The sequence below is a fragment of the Rhamphochromis sp. 'chilingali' genome, assembly GCF_963969265.1.
Source record: "Rhamphochromis sp. 'chilingali' genome assembly, chromosome: 2".
Lineage (NCBI taxonomy): Eukaryota > Metazoa > Chordata > Actinopteri > Cichliformes > Cichlidae > Rhamphochromis > Rhamphochromis sp. 'chilingali'.
Window position 1 is genome coordinate 34,377,602 of NC_137930.1, and position 24,886 is coordinate 34,402,487.

A 24,886-nucleotide genomic window follows, 5' to 3' on the forward strand; every position below is an offset into this window, starting at 1 on the left:
TCATCAAATATCAGAGACAAGTGCTACTTTTTCAGACCCAATATCAAGTAAAGTAAACGTTGTCTTACAATAATGCCAACTGAGCAATTTGCTTGCTTGTGGCTGGTGAGCCCTACAATCTCTTTTCTTATTTATGCTCTTGGCCTGTTCTGCATCTACATCTCACACACTTCAATACATCCTCAATGGATCCCATGTGACTAATTCTTTTTCTGTTAGAGTTGCTGAATTTCTGCCCCTCTGCCTGATCTCAGAACAGCCAACCTGACGGAAACTGAAGCCAGCAGCAGCTTCTGGTCTCTAATTGTGTTCAGTGAGCTGCAAGACCCTCAGCTCAGCAAACAGCAGTCAGTCACTATCAGCAGATGGCCTTTCATCAGGTGGGTGTTTGTTACTGTTTTCCATGGGAGTTTGTGATACCCTGAGCTATACCTGTGCACTGTTTTCGTTTGGCTGGATAGGGGCACATACTTGGATCTTATAGGTCAGTGCTTTGTACATGAGGTGTGTACAGTATAAATGTAATATGTTTACCATTTGGTTTGTTTCTCCATAGAAGAGAAGCAGGAATACTGTCAAAGATTGTACTGAAGGCGCTTACAGTCTTGCAGGATTTGTTGTGGACTGATCAAAACATTATAGTGTATGTGTTTTTTTCTTGTATGTGTTTGCTGCTTACATGGACAACCCCACACAAAGTATTTAAATGCCATATTACGTCAGGACGTAACAGGTGACATCAGCAGCCTAGCTTGCGTTCTGGCTAAATACCACAAACAGGTTTAGGCACCTCATTCTCAAACTTGACTCGGAAGCTAGACACTTCTTCACCTGAAGAACCGACTGTAAAAGAGTAAGTTCAAATAATTCTTTGTTTTTGTTTGTTTAATTTGCTTCATTTAAATTTGAGAATGGTATGCCACTGTTTTCCAGTTATTAAGATATTAAGATATAACTAAAAAAGGGAAGAGATTGATCTTACTTTTTTCTTAATTTTCATGTTTAAAGTTGCCCTGTTAGTATCTGAAAGTATAACAATGAAACATTTTTTTTATCACAAATAGTTACTAAAAACTTTATTAAGACATATTTGATTAAAAGTTACAAGACAAGAATGTAATAAAACATCAATAAATGTAATTAACATCATACAAATAAATGTAGGGAAACAAAAGGAATGAAGGTAAATTAAAACAAAGCAGCTACTTGTATATGAAATTGTTAAGACTACTCACTCTACATCAACAACTTTATCTGTTGACGAATGCAGCACTGACAGAACCTAAAATATATATATAAAAGTCAGTTTAGTCAAATTATAACTGTAATACATTAGATAAAGTTCAAATGTGTTTGACCTACTTATGAGTAGCATATAAGTGAAATAATGTCCAATTTCCTGTTTAGGGTTAGATACCATATGCTTATGTGCATCACTGATTACGTTATATTATTTTCAAATACTTTAAGTTTTCTTTTATTTCTCAGAGGTTGTCTGTGAATGTGTTTCAAGCCCTGGATGTTTATCTTCTTGGTGTCTGGTTAAATACCTTATAGCACTATATTTACATTCTGAAACTGATTGCTAGAAATCAGGAGTGTCAAACTCATGTGGAACTATAACTAGATGTGGAAAATTAATCTTGTGAGACTTGACAAGTGAAGTAATGCCGCTGGTTCATTTTAATAACTTTGAAAAAACCTTATAGTTGTAGGTTTGTTATGGGAAAAAAAAAAAGCACAACATGGAAATTGAAGGTGCCATAAAGTCAAAAAATGCCATCTGTTACTGTAATTATCCACTTTTGCAATTGAAGGTGAAAATGGCATCAGTGTCATCCAGCTCTCATCTCAACAAAACTGTGCGGCAGCAGTACATGAGCCTGCCTCAAGGACAGAAATGCCAGGTCACCTACATCTGGATTGATGGCACTGGAGAGACACTTCGGAACAAGACGAGAACTCTAGACACAGAACCAAAAAGCATAGAAGGTGAATGGCATTTTTAATAAGCTCTAACCTTTTGGGGTGAGAGGCACTTAGTCTAAAACTTAATGTTTAATTAGCTTTATAGTGAAGGGCAGCTTTTCTACCCTTTCAATTTGTTATTACAACCTGCCCGATGAGGCTTTGATTGACGTGTTTATTGAGACTCTGAATGTCTACAAGACTGTGAGCCAACTGCTTTCAAAACATTATGGGGGTGCACCTGGCACATGCCCATTCATACAATATTAATTAAAAAAACTGAAAGTAACACTAAAACTGTCATGTCTGAGGACTCAGTGTTTTGTTTCTTCATAATATGTTATGTTCTTGTTTATTCTGGTTATGTCTTTCATTATGATTTGCCATTTGTTAGGTTTCTGTTCTGTGCCTGCCCTGGTCCCACGTATCTGTGTTCCGTCTGTCCTTGATGTTATTATGTCTGCTCATGAGTGTGTTAAGCTCACTGTCTAGTCTGGATCTCTGTGTCTGTCATGTACTTCCTGTTTTACTTTGAAGGTCTATGTCTTATGTCAGTGCGTTCAGTTTTGTGCTCTCCCTGTCTTGTCTGCGTAATCAGTGTCAGCCATGTCTCCAAGCTGTTTCCTCTCAGTCCTGTTTAGTATCTGCGTCTTCCCCTGCTAAATTTACACTGTGTGTTCCTTTTGCTAGCTCGCCTGCCTGTTTAGTTTGTTTTGTATTCTCAGTTTAGTTAGTTTTCTGTTCTGTTGTTATCCAGCAATAAAGCTGAGTGTTTTGAGTTTACGTCTGCCTCTGTGAGTCCTGCTTTTGGGATTCCTTCCTGCCTTCACACAGCCATGACAGAAACTTAAAAGAACTAAATAAAAGCTAAACATTTTCAAATGAAAAAAATAAACTGAAAGAAGTAAATCCACTGTGGAAACTCACTGAAATCTAACTGATTTATTATTAAATAGAATATTCCAGGTGTGTCTAAGCTTGAGAAGTTAGTGTGCTCGCTGTCTTTTCTTAATTTGTCTTCGCTACCAGAGAACTTTGGCACATTTTACTGTAATTGTGCTCTTTTATGTTTGTCTTTTTTCCCCATTGTCCTGTTACATTTATTTGTGTCTACTTTTAGTAACAGGGCCAGATCTCACCAAGCAGATAGTATGAATGGGAATTTCCCATGACATCTCTATTAACGTAGTTATCAAGTTAATCAGGTTTCACTTTAAAAAAGAATGTGAACACTGACGCCTAATCAGAGGAGTAATAAGAAGTCTCTATTTTTAGAAATACCTGAGTGGAACTTTGATGGCTCAAGCACCTACCAGGCCGAAGGCTCCAACAGTGACATGTACCTCATCCCGGTCTGCATGTTCAGGGATCCATTCAACCTTGACCCCAATAAACTGGTTCTCTGTGAGGTCCTGAAGTACAACCGTTTACCTGCTGGTACATTTTTTTCAGTCCATGCTTTTTACCCTTAACATCGTCTAAGATCATAATAATAGACTGCTCTGACTTTTATTTTAGAAACTAACCACAGAGCAAGTTGCAACAAAGTGATGGAAAAGGTCAAAGAGCACCATATTTGGTTCGGTATGGAACAGGAGTACACACTTCTGGGAACAGATGGACATCCATTTAGCTGGCCTCCAAATGGATTCCCAGCACCCCAAGGTAACCGAGCTGTCATTTTTTTTTACTGTTTTTTATACAAATACTGCAGTGACAACCCCATTGCCAGCTTGTGGTAAATCCTTGTGCTATTATCTGGGTCACGGAGAGTGTGGAGTGAAGCAATATCCCACAAAATGATACACATTTACATTTAAAGTCAGAGAAGCAGAGGTAATGACAGAATTTCTCAGAAACAAAACAGACACTTTCCAAGAATGACAGGGTATGAAATCAGACAAAAGGAACAAAACCAAAAGTAGACTAGCACAGCTGATACGTTTCTAAACTTTAACAAAGGCTTTCACATTCTTAAGGAGCTTGTAAATCCATTCAGATTCTCTGAGCACCACACTTCTCTTTCCCACATGTTATCATTATTTTATTCAAGTTAGCACAGTGGTCAGTGCTATACAAAGGATTTCTGTAAAGTTAGAAAAGAAGTAGACAAATCATTTCTCAGACACTTCATATTGTAAATGTTTGTAATTTTTGTCTGAAAACAAGCATCACAAATGCACTTTTTATAGGCTCAGAACCTAAATGTTTATAGCCGTCGTACAGTTTTCATACAGTGTATCTTGATATTGTGGTTTTTCATTTGTGTCATCATGTGTCCTCAGGTCCTTACTACTGTGGGGTGGGGGCCAACAGTGCTTATGGAAGGGACATTGTGGAGTGCCACTACAAGGCCTGCCTCTATGCTGGGATCAAAATCTGCGGTACTAATGCTGAAGTTATGCCATCTCAGGTAAGTAAAAGTACTACTCCAATACATGGCAGTAGCACTTTATAATAAACATAGCTAATTAAATGTATGTAATATTTATTAATCACTGGTTACAATGTATTTTGTGTTTCTTTATGCCATTAACTTTTCTGCGATCTTGAGTTTTGGTTAGTAATAAATCTTTTATTACTACTCAATGAGCCTTTTCATTATAGGGCATCACGGAGTTGTTTTATTCAGAAAAACATGAAATAATTAAAAACTATTCTTATCTTCTAGTTCTCCTGCTTTGGATTTCTGCCAGTTGGATTTTTAGCTTCTTGTTTCGTTTTTATAACACCCAGAAAAGGTTGCATCACATTTCTTTTGTTTCCATTGCATTTTTCTTTTTGCGTCGACGAGATAAGTTTTGTGACATTGAGATGGGTAGATGGGTACACCTCCCCAACATACCACGCATAACATGGCTTTCTATGAAATACTCACGCTGCTACAGTCCAGTGATGCCACACAATAAAGAAAACAGTCTCACCCCAAACTTGAACCACAATTCCTGAACTTAACCAGCTAGTTTAAAACAGAAAATAAAATGATAGCAAAAGAGAAAGTAACAAAAGGCAAAACAGCACAACCTCCCTACTGAAATGCAATTTAAAACAAGTATAGGTTATAGTGACTATAAAGTCAGCTACAACTTTATTTACAATTTATTAGCTGTCCAAATAAAGTGGATGGCTCAACAGTATTTAATGACCACATACAAACATTAGTTATGACTTTACAGTTAATTCAGACAATGTTAATTTGATACAATACGATGACTAAATATTGTTATATATTACAAACATATGACATATTTATGAGACAAGCTATTTATCCCAGAACCTGGGGAAATACTCTGGTACAGCAGCCAAAACATTCAAAACAACCTACCTAAAAAAATATAAAAAACAACATTACAAAACAAAATTCTTCAGAGAAAAATGAGCTCAATGACGCAGAAAACACTGAGCTCAAAAAACTGAAATTTAATACACAGATAAATATGAAACATAAATATAATTCACAAGTGATTTCCAAGCAAATACTAGGCCATTAGCAAATGTTACTCATTATAATTTCTTTGTTTTCTAACAGTCGAAAAAAACTATCAAATTGCAGTTAGCTAAACGTATCATTTATTAACAGTGTTAATGTTTTCACCTCGAACATTTCCCTCTTGTCTCTGCATCTTTCTTTTTCTCTGGCTTCAGTGGGAATACCAGGTGGGCCCCTGTGAGGGCATCGAGATGGGGGACCATTTGTGGGTCTCACGTTTCCTTTTGCACCGTGTCTGTGAAGATTTCGGGGTTGTAGCAACTCTGGACCCCAAACCCATGAAGGGCAACTGGAACGGGACTGGTTGCCACACAAATGTCAGCACCAAGGAGATGAGGGAAGAAGGAGGACTGCAGTAAGTAAACTCCAGACTTTCAAAAGATACACATACAAAAGCTCTTCATTGTACTACAAAAAGGAGGACCAGTGGCACATTTGAAAAGCTTAAAAACAGCTTGTATTTTCTTATTATTTTTTATTTTAAGTATTTCTTTAAATTAAATAAAATGCAGCACTATATCCCCTCACCAGATACTTTATTGGATACTCTATGTATGCAATAAATTTGATTCAAGAAACGGGAAGAAATTATGTGTGTTTTTAAGTGACTGACTGCTAGTAACAAATTACCCAAAGATACAATTTTAAATTGGTTCTTTCCTAAGTTGTAGTATAAATAAGTTATTCCCTTAAGTGAGATTCATAGATAAAAGTCTTCAGTGGCTTAACAAAAAAACAAAAAAAAAAACATTCTCTGAAAACGATCAAATACAAGGACTTGACTATAAAATGGTTTTAAAAAGCAGTCAATATCCAGAGCAAAACTTTGAAAGACCTTCAGAAAACCTGGAAAACTGTTGCTCAAGACCTGTATTTAAAAATTACAATAATGTCCTCTTAGAAGCAAATATGAAGAAAAGAGTGATGCTGTCTTAATCTTTACTAATCATGCTTAAACAACTGTTCACTGATGCTCAACATACTGCCTTCTCAAACATAGTAATAAATGGAAACTTCAGTAAAAATACATGTTTCTTTGATGGCAGGTACATTGAGAAGGCTATCGATAAGCTGGGGAAAAAGCACCCTGAGCACATTCGTGTGTACGACCCTCATGAAGGCAAGGACAACATCAGGCGCCTCACAGGTCTCCACGAAACCTCCAGCATCCACGACTTCTCTGCTGGAGTGGCCAATCGAGGTGCCAGCATCCGCATCCCACGGCAGGTGGGGCAAGAGAAGAAAGGGTACTTTGAGGACCGCCGTCCCGCAGCAAACTGTGACCCGTATGCAGTGACGAAGGCCATCGCCATAACCTGCCTATTGGAAGAAGAAAAAGGAGCCAAGTAGTAGAAAAGTGCTGCCTTTTTTAAAATTATATAATTTGTATAATATAGATAATATATATAAAATGTATAAAGCAACACAGACCTGTCTGTGAGTTAACTTGAACTGGAGTAAAAGGATTCACTACAAGATGAAGAAGCCTGGAAGTAGATGTATGTTTTTCCTCTGAGCCTCTATACTGCTGCAAACGATTACTGCTCACTATGCTCCCTAAACTATTAATAACTGCTACTTTAAACTTGTGCTCCATCTGTAACCGCTGAGGAATGAAATAAAGATAATGGTGCTATGATTGCCTTCTTATCTATTCATGTCAGAAAGTCTCCATATACTTCACTTGTCATTGGTATGACTGTTGTAGAAATGTCCTTACATATTAGTGAATTTGTTGTTAGCACTCTTGCTGAGTGCCTAAACCTCAGCTGGCATCATATGTATCATCCAGTCTGGCTTTGCCTTACTCTTATCCAGTTTTGCCTCCAGTGGAACAGGCTGGCTGTACTGCCACTTTACCCACTTACTGCCAGAGATACCACTCCTTCATCCTGATAGCATACCTATTTCAAGTATCAACGTGATGCAGCTGCTACTTTTGGGCTCATATGGGATCTCCAAGCTTGCCCTATCTTGCTTTACCACTGGTAAGACATCTGATTTCTCTCTACTTAAGGTGGCTTGGGGCAACCATCTTGGTAACCATACAAATCTGAAATAGCAGTTCCTCCTTCCAAACACTTACAAACTAGCCAAAGTACATTCTGCCAACCTGATCTCTCCACAAATAAGTGGTGTGGGACCCAGAAGCCTTTGATAGTTTTGCTCGATGTGTTGTGTTATGTGGTTTTCATGTAGATAAGCTACTGCGAAAGGGACCGGTTGCTATAAAGACGGGTTTGTTGAGCACAGCCTCTGTCATTCCACTGACGAGTGGAACTGACAAAGCATATACACTGCCTGGCTGCATGTGAAATCACAGGCCAAGCATATCTCCAGTGGGGGAGCTGACATGCTTCAGGATCAGACCAAGCAAGTTAACAAAGGCAAAAAGATGCAGGGACACTCGTCCTCTGTTTACTACAATAGCCAATTAAACACTTCCCAAAGTAAACACTAAATAAAACTTTACTGCCAGTACTGTGAAATTTTGATTTATGAAAATTGAAGCAAAAAACTGCCACCCCAGAGCCTGGGCCTAAACATTATTGATACACTGTGGGATCATCTCAACAGAAAATGAAACACAATGCAGCCATATTCCAACAAACAGCTTTAGAAAGTGCTTCAAGAAGCCTGGAGAGCTATTCCTGAAGACTGGTTTAAGAAATTACAAGAAATCTTGCCTAAGAGAGTTGTATTTCCATTTATGTTTGCATATGATTGAACAAATCACTGCTCCTATCTCCAATTTTCCAAGCAAAATATAAAGTAATGAGGGATCCTTCAAGACCTTTGCACAGCACTATAGTTAAGGCAATAAGTCTGATCTGTGTTAGCAGAATCACAGAAAAATAGTAATCTTAAAATAATAAACCAGATGTTGAAGCCGGCGAGCACTGTGAGGGTCATGTTTTTTGACTTTTCCAGTGCTTTCAACACCATCAGGCCGACCCTCCTGGGTGATAAGTTAGCAGCGATGCAGGTGGATGCTTCTCTGGTGTCCTGGATTGTTGATTACCTGACAGGAAGACCACAATATGTACGTCTCCCACAGTGTGTGTCTGACAAGGTGATTAGCAACACAGGGGCACCACAGGGGACTGTCCTCTCCCCCTTCCTCTTCACCCTCTACACCACAGACTTCAGCCACTGCACAGAGACCTGCCATCTTCAGAAGTTTTCTGATGACTCTGCGGTGGTTGGATGCATCAGCAGGGATGATGAGACAGAGTACCGGGCTGTGGTCGACTCCTTTGTCACGTGGTGTGAGCAGAATCATCTGCAGCTCAACGTGGCAAAGACCAAGGAACTGATCGTGGACTTCAGGAAGACCAGGAAACACTTGACCCCTGTTTCAATCCAGGGGGTCAGTGTTGACATTGTGGAGGACTATAAATACCTTGGAGTACACATTGACAATAAACTGGACTGGGCTAAAAACACCACAGCACTTTACAGGAAGGGCCAGAGTCGTCTCTATTTTTTGAGGCGACTGAGGTCCTTCAACATCTGCCAGAAAATGCTGAGGATTTTCTATGAGTCTGTGGTGGCCAGTGCGATCCTCTATGCTGTTGCATGCTGGGGGAGCAGGCTGAGGGTCGCAGATGCCAACAGACTTAATAAACTGATCCGTAAGGCCAGCAATGTTGTGGGGATGGAGCTGGACTCCCTCAAGGTGGTGTCGGAGAGGCGGATGCTGTCCAAGATAAAGACAATGTTGGATAACACCTCCCACCCACTCCATGACATGTTGGTCAGTCACAGGAGCTCGTTCAGTGAGAGACTGAGATTACCGAAAAGCACCACTGAACGACACAGGAAATCATTCCTGCCTGTGGCCATCTCCCTGTACAACGCATCCACTTAACACACTGTTTGCTGCTACAACTACACATGTTTCTTTTCCAAATATTTATTTATAAGTGACTTATGTATGTATGTATGTATATATATGTATATATTGTACTATTCTTAGTTAGCGTATTGTCTGTCTTGTCTTAATGTTGGTTTAAAATGGAGCACTGTAACAAAAAATAATTTCCCCCAGGGATCAATAAAGTATTCTGATTCTGATTCTGATTCTGATTTTTGCACTTGTCCACCAGATGGAGCTATTGGAGTAATTTTCATTACCCGCATCTTATTCAGCAAATCAAAACCTGTAATTTACCCAGTCAGAGGTCAACGTGTTACGGAGACTTGTTAGCTGGCTCTTTATAAAGGGATAAGAGTGGTGTGGTTTTTAAAATATTTAAGGATTTAACCACAAAATAGGGGGAACCACGATCTTTGCAGGCACATGGTGAGTTACACCCACATGGATCCATCTCAGGTGATGCTGGGCGTACCTAACATATGGTGTTAACATCCTATCATGTTACTTACAGACATGCAATCGCCTCATTTGCGGCCTGGCACCGTCAAAATGATTCACGATCCAAGCTGTTTTTGCAACATGAGTAAACAAACAAGGTGAAACTGAGAACAAGAAGAAGAAACAATGAGATTCTTTGAACTATATTAGATGCCACCACATAACAGATTTCCATGGATACAGGCAGTAACTTGGCAACTATGGTGTTTTGTCTGTTGTCATGGGAACACTTTTCTTTTACTGAGCATAAAACCAGCCTGTGTGTATGGAGGATTAAAACAGCCAAATTTAAAAATATAAATAAATAAATACATAAGTGAATAACTCAGCAAATAATTTCATTTAGAAAATATGTATATTTCTCGAGGTATTTGAGGCATGAATCTGGCATTAAATGACCAACTAGCAACAAGCTCAACCTAATTTTCATTCTTAAAAGTGTATTAACTGTAAGGTCAGGTTAGGTAACAGGCTTGATATAGTGGCGACAGATCTATCACAAGACTCACACAGAGAGACAGACAACCACGAACTCTCACATCCACACTTCTGACCAATTTAAGTTCACCAATTAACCCAACAAGCATGACTGTAGAGGAAGAGGAACGATATTTTTTCTGTTGTGGTAAATGCAACACATTAAGCCTCTTGAAAAAAACTGTGTATACAGTACAGATGGTCTTATCTGTGAGCCTTTTATACACAAACGCGATCAAAACATTTACATATACAGCTCTAATCACATCACTGAAGCTACACAATGAGACAGGAAGTATAGTCAGGGATGGGAAGTACCGTCTCAGAGAGAGGAAGTATGCACTGAAACAGAAACTGTGCGAGCAGTGGGGAGGGTTTTAATTTGAATTCATGCTAATTCTCCTCTTGGGTTTTGTGCGTTTCAACTTTGTTATAGGGAAAGAAACCAAATCAAAATTATGCAAATTTTGAGGAGTGTGTTGTCAGTGTCAGTGAACTATTTTGTTCAAATTGGATGATTTGTTCTTCTTGGGCCAAAGACTTTCCAGAAACCTTATATTTTTTCACATGTAGCCTCTGTCTACTTGTTGCGTATGCCCAAATGACTATTCACTCATATTACTGCCGCACACTGATTCAGGCAGGAAGCACAAATAAGAGAGCCCCAGCAGCTTTCTTTTGTGTTGTGGTGTACTTCAGTACATGCGAAGTTCAGGAATGCAGCTCTTCTTTGGAAATTTCTCAGACACTGTGATGCAACCTCCTTTCTGGAAAGTACCATACAGACATTTTCAGCTTTCTTTCATTCATAGAGGTATTCTAGCAGTTATCTCTAGAAGATGGTTCACACAACAACAACAAATCAAATCAATTTATTTACATAGCACCTTTCACAGGATAAAAACCACAAAGTGCTTCACAGTAATGTAAAAACAGAAATACATAAAATACATCAATAATCAAACATACAAATCTAATTAAAAGCCTTAAGAGTCTTAAGCTGCTTTTTAAAAGAATAAATACAATCAAGGCAACATAAAAATGGAGGGAGAGCATTCCACAACCTGCGGGCCACCGCTCTGAAAGATCTATCTCCTCTGGTCTTAAAACAAGTTCGTGGGACTACCAACAGCCTTTGATTAGATGATCTCAGGCTGCGAGAGGGAGCGTGGGGTTCTAAAAGATCAGAAATGTAGGCAGGGGCATCACAATTCAAAGCTTTAAAAGTCAGTACCAAGATTTTAAAATGAATTCTAAAATGTACTGGAAGCCAGTGTAATGAACATAACACTGGTGTAATGTGCTCTCGTTTTCGTGTCTTAGTTAAAAGCCTTGCAGCAGCATTCTGGACTAACTGATTCCTTTTGCTCAAACAAAGATAAAGACTGTTACAATAATCTAAGCGAGATTAAATAAAAGCATGAATAACCATTTCTAACTCAGATTTAGATAGCAAAGTTCACAGTCCCCAGATGTTTCTTAGCTGAAAAAGGCAGTTCCTAATTGACTGGCGAGAGTGTTGTTCTAGGGACATGACAGAATCAAAGATCACACCTGAGGCTCGGGTGAACAGCTGAGCCAAGAGAACCAAGATGCTGTTTGATTAGAGATATCTGGTTGTCGGGGGCAATAATTAATGTTCTTCTCAGAGTTCAACTGTAAATAGTTGTCCCCGAGCCACTGTTCAATGGAAGCTAAACATTTAATTAAAGAGGACAGGACTTCCATCGGCTTAAAAGAGCAATAGAGCAGAATATCATCAGCATAGAAGTGATAAGACACCTCAGGGAACTGCCTAATTATAAGTCCTAGAGGTAACATGTACAAAAGAAAAAGAATAGGACCCAGAACTGAACCCTGCCGTACCCCACAAGTCAGATCCTTAGAATGTGACATAAACTGATTTGCAAAAACACTAAAAGATCTGTTGGAGAGGTACGACTGAAACCACTTCAAAGCCAGACCGGACACACCGACTACGTCCCGGAGCCTGTTAATCAGGATGGTATGGTCAATGGTGTCAAAGGCAGATGTCAACTCCAACAAAACCATGATGGAGGATGCTCCGGAGTCAGCTGACATCATAATGTCACTAGAGACTTTAACGGGGCGACCGTGGCTCAGGGGGTTGGGAATCGCATCTGTAACCGGAAGGTCGCCGGTTTGATCCCTGGGCTCTCTGTCCTGGTCGTTGTGTCCTTGGGCAAGACACTTTACCCTACTTGCCTACTGGTGTTGGCCAGAGGGGCCGATGGCGCGATATGGCAGCCTCGCTTCTGTCAGTCTGCCCCAGGGCAGCTGTGGCTACAACTGTAGCTGCCTCCACCAGTGTGTGAATGTGAGAGTGAATGAATAGTGGTATGGTAAAGCGCTTTGGGTGCCTTGAAAAGCGCTATATAAATCCAATCCATTATTATTAAGTAATGCGGTTTCTGTTGAGTGACTTTTACGGAAACCCGACTGAAATTTGTCATAAATGTCATGTTTTTCTAAAAAAGCGGTAAGCTGATCTGCAACTACTTTTTCCAGAATTTTCGACAATAATGGGAGCTTGGAGATAGGCCTATAATTCTTAAGCTGAGTTGGATCCAAACTGCTCTTTTTTAATATCGGCTCAACAACAGCATGCTTACAGAACGTAGGGACCACACCTGTTAAAAGTGAGGCATTGCATATCTCTACAATAGAGGGGCCAATGGCAGAGAGAGCATTTTTAAACAACCCAGCAGGTAGAATGTCATTTGCACAAGTGGTAATTTTCATTTTTATCCAGCAGGATAAAACACTTGCAAGTGTTGTTAAATCCCTAAAGGGCCATTCAGGGAGACAACAAAACAAAACAAAGAAAATTTAAAAACAAAGAACAAAAAACAAAACAGATTTTTTAAATGTTTTGTTTGCAACGTTTCCTCAGATTTTTCACCTACAAAATACTGTTTACAATAATGATACTATACTTTTATTCATTGTGGAAGTGTCAAGATTTAAAGAGAAAACACAAATCTACACTGCATCATCATTTACCTGCAAAAAACGGCATTTCTTTTAATTCTGTCACTAATTAACCAAAGGCAATATACTGATGCTTTAACACATTTTTAATTAGTAGACCTTATATGAATAAATAAATAAATAAATAATTAGTTTGGGAACATAAATTGGGTGGATATGGGTGAACACAGATATAAATAAGTAAACTTTAAAATAAATAAAAATTAACATTTAGTTAAAAAGCAGATAGATTAGGGGGTTAATACCAGTGTTACATTTAATTAGGAATGATAACTCAAACAAAGACAGTGTTGGATATTCAATGGGAACTATCGTGCCTCACTCAACTATCAGGCCTGTAATGAATATGAATGCTCGTGGCTGTTTTGTGACATCCATTTATTCTCACCATTCTTGCCCTTGTGAATGACGCACAAGCACAAGCACAACCATACTAATTAATACTATTCAAAAATTAAAAAAACAACAACTTTGAGGCAAGAAAACCAGAGGAGAAACTACCTGGATGATCTGTGTCCAAGAATATTTGACCCAAAAAAGTGTTTTAAAATCCTCCAAAAGACACCAACACCGCATGCATGGTCAAGAGGTCCAGCTCAGTGACGCGAGATAGTGGAGGTGGCCTAGCAAACACATCAAGCTGCTCCAGTGACCTGATTCATGAGTTATAAATGAATTTGCTCACTGTACAATTCTTAGCAGGGGGCAATAGTCAAAACACAGTGCTGAAAACATGCTTTGTAATGCTGTAAAGTTGGGCATTTGTTACATGGGAAATTGACTCACATTTGTAGCCTCTAGTGGCCAGTAAAGGAACTGCAGTTATTGGAACTTCACAGCCCTGAAGGTTCCTGCTTTATTGTCTATAGTTGATATTATAAATAAATAAAAAATAAGTCTGGTCATTTATTTACAATATCAAACAATCATCTTCTCTTAAACCACACATGAGCGCATCTGTTATCAAAGGTCAACGTGACGTCACGGGCGTGCGAGTGAGGAAGGTGGGGAGGAGGGAGCTCGCGGCAGCAGGTGAGAGCGCAGCATCAGAGATACGCAGAGCTGAGGAAGTAGCGGAGTAGTGAGGAGCAGAGCCATGGGAAAGCTTCAGGAATTTGATATTACTTTTACCAACAACAAGGTGGTTTACGGTCCGGGGGAGTCTATAAGCGGGACGGTGAAGATACGAACCACCGAGTCGCTGCATTTCAAAGGTAAGCTGTCCGTCAGCGAAACCCAGAAGACGGAGAGGAGCGTTTCTTCCTCCCAGCGTGCCTCTCTCAGTCAGGCTCAGCGAGGCGCGCATGTAGGCTTGGTGTACATAAACTTTTCCTCGGTGATGGTGGACGTGGGGGAGAGCAGAGCACCGCGCAGCTGTGGCTTTTCTTTTTCGTCTGTTCAAGGCACCACACTGTGCGGTCGCGTCGGACATGTATTGGGGATTTTGTGCCGCTGTTCTGGGAGTGGACCGAGCGTTTCCCACACGACACCAGCAGCCACCGCCGCTGTTGTTGTCTGTGCCAGCTCAGCTGTTTGGTACTCTTATCAGGCCGTTTAAAGCACACATCCTGCTTGTTGCAACATGTTGCTTCCTTGTGTTTTGTTTTTGAAGAACCCTCGAATTTGACAGAAATCCCCCCCCCCCCCCCCCAAAAAAAAAGGCAGAACATCAGGTGTTAGTCATCTGGGAGCATTTTCAGTATACAAGCGTCAAATAGAAACGATTTGGAAATGTTTATTAATTTAGACAAACTTGAAGAAACTGTTAATAATGGGAATAAAGTGGGCTAAGTGGGAAGCAGCTCCTGGAAAGACACAAAGAATCCATTGTGTGTAAAGAGATCCTCGAGGGTAATCTTCCCAGATAAGGAAGAGCAGTCATCATCTTGACTGAAAGCTCTTCTTACAGTGGGTGTCCCTGCACAGTGGTATGTTAATTGACAGGGTGAAACTCTGGGAATATGTCCCCTTGCGTCTTGTATTTTACAAAGTTTAAATAGCCTGCAGTGCAGTTTATCCACTGATCTACACTGGTTTGATGTGCGGAGCCTCGCGTGTCTGCAGGCTAGAACTCGGAAAGTCGCACCAAAACAAGGAGGGAGGGCAAATAGCACTACAGGCCGAACATTTGAATTGCAAATAGCAAAAATTCATAAGTTTATCCATCGCCATGATCAGTATAATCTCGATTATTCATTAATTCCACAAACATAATGCAGCTGCTTAACCTAAATATTATTCAAATTAATCTTACCTGTAAAAGATGGGGAGAGATGGAGGAAGTGAGGAACCCATGGTTTTCTGGCAGGGAGTTGAGCCTTGGTGAGGTGGCCTTTTTTTTTTTTTTTTTTTTTTTTTTTTTTTAATTTTGACTGGAAAGTCTGTCTAGCAAGGGTAACCTGATCTCCCCTCACCATGGGACGCCTTTAGGTGCAAAGAGTGCATCGGACCCGGTTTCCTTTGCACAGCATCCACAAGGACCGCACAGGAAAGGCAAAAATGCATCGGGTATGAGATCCTAGACAAATCCAGTGAAATTGAAATGAAATTGAAATCAATTTAAATTCTTGTAAAGTTATTTGGCCACATTTCCTGCATGTTGTGCACCTTCTTCTTCTTCTTTTGGCTGCTCCACCTGCCTCCATCTCACCCTACTCCTTGCATCATCCTCTGTCATACTATCCCTCCTTCACTACATCCCTGCATCTTCTCTGTGGTCTTTTCCTTTTCTTCCTGCCTGGCAGCTCTATATTCATCATCCTTTGTTGATGAATATTACTCCTCCCCACATGTCTACGCTATCCCAGCCTTACCTCTGCTCAGCCTGAGCAGTCGCTCTGATGTAGTAATTTCTAATCCTTTCCCTTCTGCTCACTCCCAGTGAAAATCTTAGCATCTTCAACTGCCACCTCCAGGTCAGCCTCCTGTCTTTCTGTTCATTCCACAGTCACCCCTTACACCTGACATAGTGAGATTAATTTGCCATAATGCACAGAATGACCTCAAGCAGATGGGTTTGCAGCAGAGGTCAAAAGCTCCCATTGAGCTTTGTTACACTGTAAGGTGTAACAGCGGCAGCTCGTCTCTATCTGACACCGGCTGTCGTTCCCCAAATTAAACCCTGCTCTGCTGGCTGGATGTAGGCTGTCCTTGAAGCATGCAGACAGTAGGAGAGTTTCTCCGAGGCAAGCGAAAAGCTCAATAAGAGTCCTCGGTGCTAAGAAGAGCATGCAGACAGGTGTTTGATGTGGTGGTCTGTCAATCTGGTTTAATCTCCCTGTAGTTTTCTTAGCAAAGTGCGAGACCACAGTGTGCTTTCAGTTATCTGCACTCAGAAAAATGCATTTACTTTTTCCAACATCTTCATTTTCATTTTTTTCACTGCAAATTAAAAAAATGTGTACGATCTGCTGTGACTGTTTATATCTGTTTGTAGCATGGGACGTTTCAGGAGCTTTTTTTTTTATCTTACTTAAGCCCCTTAAACTGGCTCCTCCACTGATCTCTTAGCAAAAGTGCTCCAGCTGAGAAGACTCTTCTCCATCTTGGGCTTTCAGCGAGCACTGCTAATGTACTGTAAATGCTGAGTCTGCATTATGTGTCCAGTGACATCATGCCCTCTCGATAGAGCCTGCTGATCATTGCATCAGTCAGATGACTTGAATTAAGCTGAAGTGTGTGGTTTGTTTGGGGGTGACAATTTCCTGTTTTGGGTATCGTTCCCGAGGAGAGAATAGAACTGAGCCATTTGGCTTCATTACTGTAAATCTTGTGTCGTCTGGTCGCTCAGATTCTGTTCTCTGTCTAATCCATTATCTGCACTTATCTGATTAAGGATGTCTGATGTGGATGATAGTTTCCCCCATTTCCACATGCGTTACATGTAATTGCAGTAATGGTGCAGATTAAGATTGGGTTTACTCCTGGGACCTTTTCTTCTGACAGTTTCACCCAAATAAAAATATACACAAGGATCCAAACAAGAAAACAGCAAACCTTTTTTACTTGAAAAGTTTTTATCCTCATTGCTAAACTAAGCAAGTGAGTCAAATATTTGGTCTCTGTTGTTTGTGTACTAATGCAGCAGTTGAAAACACTATGATATTGCTTCTCTTCAGTCATCTGTTGATTTTCTCTTCACTTCAGTGCTCATGACCACTGCTGTTTCCTGCCTCAAACATCAACAACGCCCATTCAAGGAAGAATCCTTCCTGAGAAATTTTGCACTAGAAAAACAGCAGGCTTGTTTGTCAGAGCTGGATTGTGTGACCTGTATTTATGCTGTGTGCATTATATCAATAAAGTTTTGATTTTATGTTTTCTGGGCCAATACACTGCTCATACTATCCATTACATACACCCAGTAGATGCTGGCACTGTATGACCCTTGTGAGCCATTTGTAAGACTTAAATTGAAATTGCACTGTGAATCTGGTGTGTACTGTTACCGAGCAGTGATGTGAAATAACACTGAGGGGTTATAATAGACAAATACAAGCTTTCTAGAGTGCTGGATATTGCTGAGGCCAAATTCTTAGCCTCACTCAATTATTGATGATAGAAACACTGTCTAATGGTTTCCATTGATTAGGATGCTCAGGTAGACAGTTGTAATAGCAGAATCATGAATGTGTGGATGGAAATGCATGAAATAGCCGCTTGTACACATTTTTTACACATAATGTTGAACTTAACACTCCTGCCCAGTTGAAACCTACCTATTGAATTTGAAAGGGTATGAAGCTACCACATGAATGTATTTGAGTTTTGCAGATAAAGGAAATATGAGATAGAATTTGTCATACTGATTGCTATTTAACTAAAATTTAGCTTTGATCATTTTTTTTAGTTGTTAATGATTTATTTGAAAACGGTGGGGTCTAATGCATTAAGGAAGACGATGGCATCACAACCAAAATTATTGCGACTGTGCGCAGTGAACTTGAGGTGTCATCGTGGTTATTTTGAAAACAGGGACCCGGTTTGTGACTACTCACAGTCAGCTGCCATCTTCAAAATGACTTTGCTGCTTTAAGACAGCATTAAAACTGAGTCAGTGGGACGTCAGAGTCCATCTAGAACCTCAAAGATTTGAAACAGAAATTGAGCAGCCTTGGTTCATACCAAGCCTTTGGACATGTTCATATGACCAAAGTTCAGCCAGGTGGCAGCCAGAGGAGTTGAGTCCCCTATTGCTACATTGAATGAGACTACATTTTCTTGCAGACCTTCATCAATCTGCCCGAGTGTGACTGCAGTTAGTTTGAGTCAGACCGCGCTTGTTTTGAGGCTGAGAAGAGTGATGGCAGCTCAAAGCCAGCAACCCACCACTACTTTTGTCATGTACTTCTGAATGGAGACTGGAAAAGAGACCTTTATCTTTAGACCATCATGTCACGTTGGCTCAAGCTTGTTTGGGCTTTTAGGATTGGTTGAAAGCCCAGTGCTGCTTTTCATTATCTCCCCATTACTGGAAGACCTGGGAACAGGGTGGTGTTAGTACATATTGTTCTGATGGGAAAATACCTACAGCTGTCAGGTCTCATTTCCTTCCCAGGCTAATTCCAAGGTCACTGTTTTTTTGGACAGGATTGACCTTGGCTTCTGTAAAGCAGGGCCTGGGATATTAAAGGAAAGGGACAGTCTTTGTGGTTTGAAGTAAAGCCTGGTTTCTGAATGACCGGATCTCATTTTATAAAGCCTGTTGAAAATTGTCAAGTTACTTTTTAGCTAAGTATTTACAACAGCACACATTCACAATTGCTGGTGCGATTGTTGTAAGATATTTATTTATGTATTTATTTAATCTTGTATTTCAAACTAAAGTACACTGTATATTCTGTTGTTGAGTCTGAGAACAGAGAGTAGGGCTGCACGATTTTGCATAAAATGAGAATCACGATTTTTTTGGCTTAGAATTGAGATCACGATTCTCTCACGATTTTCTTTTCCAGTATAAATATTTATTGCACTTATTAACTGCACATCAACTTTGTAACAGTTGAGACTGAACATAAAAACAATAAATAAACATTAAAAACAACAAATGTCTCACACTTTGTTGTTGCCGAAAAATGTAGTGCAACAATAGAAAAATAGTTGCGGGACGGCACTGTGTAGCGTTTGTCTAGGGTGTTGATCATTTTCCTAAATCCCTCGTTTTGCACAGTGTTGATGGGAGCCATATCTTTGGTCAGGTGATAAGTGATAGCCTCCGTAATTTCTTTGTGCCTGCGGGAGTTCGGGAGTAGGGAAGCGCTGTATAAGGTTCCCGTTATTGATGTTTGGGTGGTTAACCGGGACGGATTTTCTCCTGTCACTTTCTCGTCATCCCTTAAGTGCTCTCCGTTGTTTTTTCCCTGCTAATTTTAGCATCACACGGCACAGCTTCTGTATCACGTGGTATAAGGCTCCGCCCTTGTCATTTGTTGAGCAGGAAGAGTGAGCGCTTGTTTTCATGCAGAGTACGTCCCGGATCAAAATGCGTACAATACAATCGTCATCGTCTTTTTTTTTTTTTTTTTTTTAAATAGTTGTCATTTGGAAATGAGATCGCACATAAGTATGAATTGAGATCGCGATTTTCTAACGATTAATCGTGCAGCCATAACAGAGAGTAAGTTATAGATCTTGGCAGCATGGTTTATGAAATGTTGCTGTATTTCATAGCTTGCAAGTACATCTTATCTCATGTGGGACTCAATCAAACACTGGAAAATAAAATGTAAAGTTGCATGACAGCAAGAATGAACAGAAACTGTGAATCAGGAAGTTAGTCATTTCACAGAAGTCACTTGAGAGCAATCAGATGTAAAACTGTGTCGTTCTTTTGTTTCTCAGATGACATTAGTGGATGTTAACTTAGCTTCCAACAAAGCAGGAGAGCAAACATTCACTGTAACCCAACCATCATCTGCGGTAATACAAACCATTGGCTTTGTGTAAACAAAGCACGCCACATGGTGTACCCACAAGAACACACACACAAGCACTTGCACACTCATGTTTTATCCTGTTTGTAAGAACTGTGGTTTTGTTGATCACATGGTGACGTTTTTTTTGTTTGCAATTTCTGCTGCTTTTTTGCACAGCCAGCAAATGTTCCACTCCTTCACTCATTCAATCTCACACTTAGATGATTAATTCTGCTTTTTCTTTTTTTTTTTTTTCTGGCATTGCTTTCGGTTTTACAGCCATGTTTGTTCCATCCTGGGCGTGTCTTCACTTGTACATAGAGCATCAAACCGTTTGGCTGTGAATTTATTAAGAAAATTTAAGGGAAAGAAAAGCCATGGGGCGTGAAGGAGTCACAGAGTCTTCAGTGGGTTTTTGATTTCAGTGAAAGATCAGGTGACGCAGGTAAACTCTTATATCTTAAACTCCATGCAATAAAAGGCACTATGAATTTTTCACTATATCAATTTTTATACATTTTGTACTGTTTAGTTAGTGGCAAGGCTTTTCTCATTTCTCTAATTTGGGTTTCTCCTCCTGCCTGTGACCCAGACGTCAGTCTCAGTATATCTGTTTTAATTCCAAAAATGCATCAGACTACAGTGACTACAGAAAACAAAGCGGTAATTACAATAATTCCTCAGCAGTCTGCATAATAACACCAGTCTACCTGCACCTGTGTGAGTGACTCAGTCTGGTTTACTGGATTGGAAGAGAAGTAACAACAGAAGAAAGGTGAAAGCTTTTAGCGAGCATCTTGCTTTATAGGGCTGTGCGATATGACCAAAATCTCATATCCCGATATTAAGACATCTATCGTCCGATAACGATTTAAATCACAAAAATGTAACATTCTCTGTAAATTCTGTGAATCTCGGGCAGCTCGACTTACGTGAAGTGTTTCCAGCGGCGCGTCATGTAGCTGGAGTCGAGTGTTTTAACTGATGCATGAAACTATATATTTTTAGACATAAGTTGTAACGGCCGCCGTTTTCTTTGTATTTATTACACGGCATGCTGCAGGGAAAAGCCTGTTCTAACGTTTGAGTCTAAGGTTTATTTTTTAGCACGTGGCGGCTCTTTCTTGCTTCTCATCCGTAAATAATCTGCATACTCTTTCACGTGATTCAGTTTATTTTGAAAAGTCTCAACAGGATCTTGAGCTTTATTGTGAAAGGTTTATGTGGAAAATAAACAAGCAGACACGCGGTGGTTTTAACATTGTTGTTGCTAACGACAACGCATAAAAACAAGTGCTTGTCTGTCTGTAGTGTGGTTATATTAAATATAAGAGAAAGAGAGAACTTTAAGAAATAATGAAAAAATATTGCCGTAAACAGTTTATTTTGCGACACCATGAAACAAACGGTAGCGTAAAATGAAACGATAGACGTTTTTATATCGTCATCCGATATATATCGTTATATCGAACAGCTCTATTGCTTTAGCAGTGTAGTCTCTGAAAAATGAAAGGGCTGAATGAAATTCAGAGTGAGTCTGTAACCCTAAACATGGATTAGTTATGATTTTATGTGCAATTTTAATGCAGTTAACTTTATTATTATTAAATTATTAAATTAAATTATTTTTAAATATGACAGCTATCGTCAGCGCTGGTACATAATGACACCCGTGACTCGGCCTGAGTCTTCTGACTTGCCTCATGTTGATACCTCTACTCTAAGAGAACAGTCTGAAAAGGTATTATTGTTTCTCAGGGTGTGTGGATTTATTAGAATCTGAACCAGAATAGTTGTTTTTTGCAAATTATGGAATTTTTTTGTTGGTTTGTTTGTTTTCATTTTGCTGTTCACTGTTGTGTCCCTCAAATTACGGAATAAGCAGCCCCTCCATATTAGGTTGGCACCAACACTTGAGTTTTTTCAATCATTTTTAAAAACACACCTTTTTTCCAAGGAGTTTTAGGAGTAGTACCAGAGTTAGCTGGTAGTCATTATTATTTATTTATTTTATTGTTATTTAACTTTCTTTGTCTGTTTAATGTATAGTTTTTAACTTTTATCACAATTTTTTGGTCAACCGTGTTGTTTTTAAAGTGCTCAATAATTAAAGTTGGATTGGATTCATTGGTTGCAGTGGTTGTACGTTTTCTCGAGTTCAAGCCAAGTGTTGAGGATGACAGATTGCTTGTTGTTTCCAGTAGTTTTCTTCTTAGCCAGTTACTTATTCAAATTAAAAATTTGAAGCAGGTTTTCTCTAGAGTTCTTTGTGTTGCTAGGCAGCTGTAACATTTCCACATGCTTTATGACTCTTATCTCTGAAGAAAAGCAGGGTTGTTAATACATCTGACAGTAACTTTGGTTTCTTTTTTTCTGAAACGAATAACGTGACACATGATCACTCAGAGAATGACTCATGACTCAGAGTGCTGCCCTTCAGTGTGAGCCGGTGGCATTGAGACACACTTCATCAGCCAAACTACTGTGCCCATAGAAGTAGAGCCCCCGGCTGGGGGTCTTGGCACCAGCTGCTCCCTTTGCCCTGAGACTTAGCTGTGGTAATTATAACATATTTTGACCTCCATAACCAGCATGCTGTCTAGCCCCACAGCTGTGTCATACCCACTGATAAGCATCAAACCCACCCCTGATCACTTCCCTTCTTCCCATGTTTAAAAAGCCGCCCCACTTCCTGTGCTATGCAGTAAGAAAAGAAGCTGAAAAGAGCAGAAGTGAAGTGGAAAAAAATGTGAATTAGTGCAGGATAGAAAAGAAGCTAAAGCTAGAGTAGTTAGTAGCTGTTAGGTAAGAAGTTGATTTTTAGTTTTAGCGGTTTGTAGTAAGATTCAATTCAATTTTATTTATATAGCGCCAAATCACAACAAAAGTCACCTCAAGGCGCTTCATAGATACAGAGAAAAACCCAACAATCATATGACCCCCTATGAGCAAGGACTTTGGCGACAGTGGGAAGGAAAAACTCCCTTTTAACAGGAAGAAACCTCCGGCAGAACCAGGCTCAGGGAGGGGCGGGGCCATCTGCTGCGACCGGTTGGGGTGAGAGAAGGAAGACAGGATAAAAGACATGCTGTGGAAGAGAGACAGAGGTTAATAACAGATATGATTCAATGCAGAGAGGTCTATTAACACATAGTGAGAAAGGGGACTGGAAAGGAAAAACTCAATGCATCGTGGGAATCCCCGGCAGCCTACGTCTATTGCAGCATAACTAAGGATTCAGGGTCACCTGGTCCAGCCCTAACTATATGCTTTAGCAAAAAGGAAAGTTTTAAGCCTAATCTTAAAAGTAGAGATAGTGTCTGTCTCCCGAATCCAAACTGGAAGCTGGTTCCACAGAAGAGGGGCCTGAAAACTGAAGGCTCTGCCTCCCATTCTACTTTTAAATACTCTAGGAACAACAAGTAGGCCTGCAGTGCGAGAGCGAAGTGCTCTAATAGGGTGATATGGTACTACAAGGTCATTAAGATAAGATGGGGCCTGATTATTTAAGACCTTGTATGTGAGGAGCAGGATTTTGAATTCAATTCTGGATTTAACAGGAAGCCAATGAAGGGAAGTCAAAACAGGAGAAATATGCTCTCTCTTTCTAGTCCCTGTCAGTACTCTTGCTGCAGCATTTTGGATTAACTGAAGGCTTTTCAGCGAGTTTTTTGGACATCCTGATAATAATGAATTACAGTAGTCCAGCCTGGAAGTAATAAATGCATGAACTAGTTTTTTTCAGCGTCACTCTGAGACAGGATATTTCTACCTTTAGAGATGTTGCGCAAATGGAAGAACGCAGTCCTACATATTTGTTTAATATGTGCGTTGAAGGACATATCCTGGTCAAAAATGACTCCAAGGTTCCTCACAGCATTACTGGAGGCTGAAGTAATGCCATCCAGAGTAAGAATCTGGTTAGATACCATATTTCTAAGATTTTCAGGGCCGAGTACAATAACTTCAGTTTTATCTGAATTAAGAAGCAGAAAGTTAGCGGCCATCCAGGTCTTTATGTCTTTAAGACATTCCTGCAGTTTAACTAATTGGTGTGTGTTATCTGGCTTCACAGATAGATAGAGCCGGGTGTCATCTGCATAGCAGTGAAAATGTATGCTATGTCTTCTAATGATACTGCCTAAGGGAAGCATGTATAATGTAAACAGAATTGGTCCTAGCACTGAACCCTGTGGGACTCCATAATTAACCTCAGTGTGTGAAGAGGACTCTCCATTTACATGCACTAATTGGAGTCTATTAGATAGATATGATACAAACCACTGCAGTGCAGTACCTGTAATACCTACAGCATGTTCTAATCGCTCTAATAGGATATTATGGTCGACAGTATCGAACGCTGCACTGAGGTCTAGCAGGACAAGCACAGAGATGAGTCCACTGTCAGAGGCCATAAGAGGATCATTTGTAACCTTCACTAAAGCTGTTTCTGTGCTGTGATGAGCTCTGAAACCTGACTGAAACTCTTCAAATAAGCCATTCCTCTGCAGATGATCTGTTAGCTGCAGTGTTGGGAAGGTTACTTTTAAAATGTATTCCATTACAGATTACAGAATACATGCCCCAAAATGTATTCTGTAACGTATTCCGTTACGTTACTCAATGAGAGTAACGTATTCTGAATAC

General features: G+C 39.9%; 2 protein-coding genes across 2 annotated transcripts in view; both read left to right on the forward strand.

Annotated features, from left to right (window-relative positions):
• Nucleotides 1–565: 565 nt before the first annotated feature.
• Nucleotides 566–7,076, forward strand: LOC308393064 (glutamine synthetase-like). The gene is made up of 7 exons (XM_080876530.1): nt 566–853; nt 1,818–1,992; nt 3,244–3,405; nt 3,487–3,633; nt 4,254–4,381; nt 5,614–5,813; nt 6,505–7,076. Exons 2-7 carry the CDS (start codon nt 1,824–1,826, stop codon nt 6,806–6,808), a joined length of 1,110 nt encoding a protein of 369 aa, XP_080732656.1. The 5' UTR covers nt 566–853; nt 1,818–1,823; the 3' UTR covers nt 6,809–7,076.
• A 7,266-nt stretch (nt 7,077–14,342) lies between these two features.
• The window catches only part of arrdc1b (arrestin domain containing 1b), a 46,997-nt gene continuing 36,453 nt past the window's right edge, over nt 14,343–24,886 (forward strand). The window contains exon 1 of the mRNA XM_080876529.1: nt 14,343–14,539. Within this exon, the coding sequence (XP_080732655.1) occupies nt 14,422–14,539 (118 nt within the window). The 5' untranslated portion in view covers nt 14,343–14,421. The remainder of the gene's footprint in view (nt 14,540–24,886) is intronic.

Excerpts from the sequence above, each read along its gene's own strand:
- LOC308393064 (XM_080876530.1), top strand. The coding sequence starts at position 1,824 with ATGGCATCAGTGTCATCCAGCTCTCATCTCAACAAAACTGTGCGGCAG. Across the intron at positions 3,634-4,253 it reads TGGATTCCCAGCACCCCAAG|GTCCTTACTACTGTGGGGTG; the intron begins GTAACCGAGCTG and ends ATGTGTCCTCAG. Across the intron at positions 4,382-5,613 it reads CTGAAGTTATGCCATCTCAG|TGGGAATACCAGGTGGGCCC; the intron begins GTAAGTAAAAGT and ends CTCTGGCTTCAG.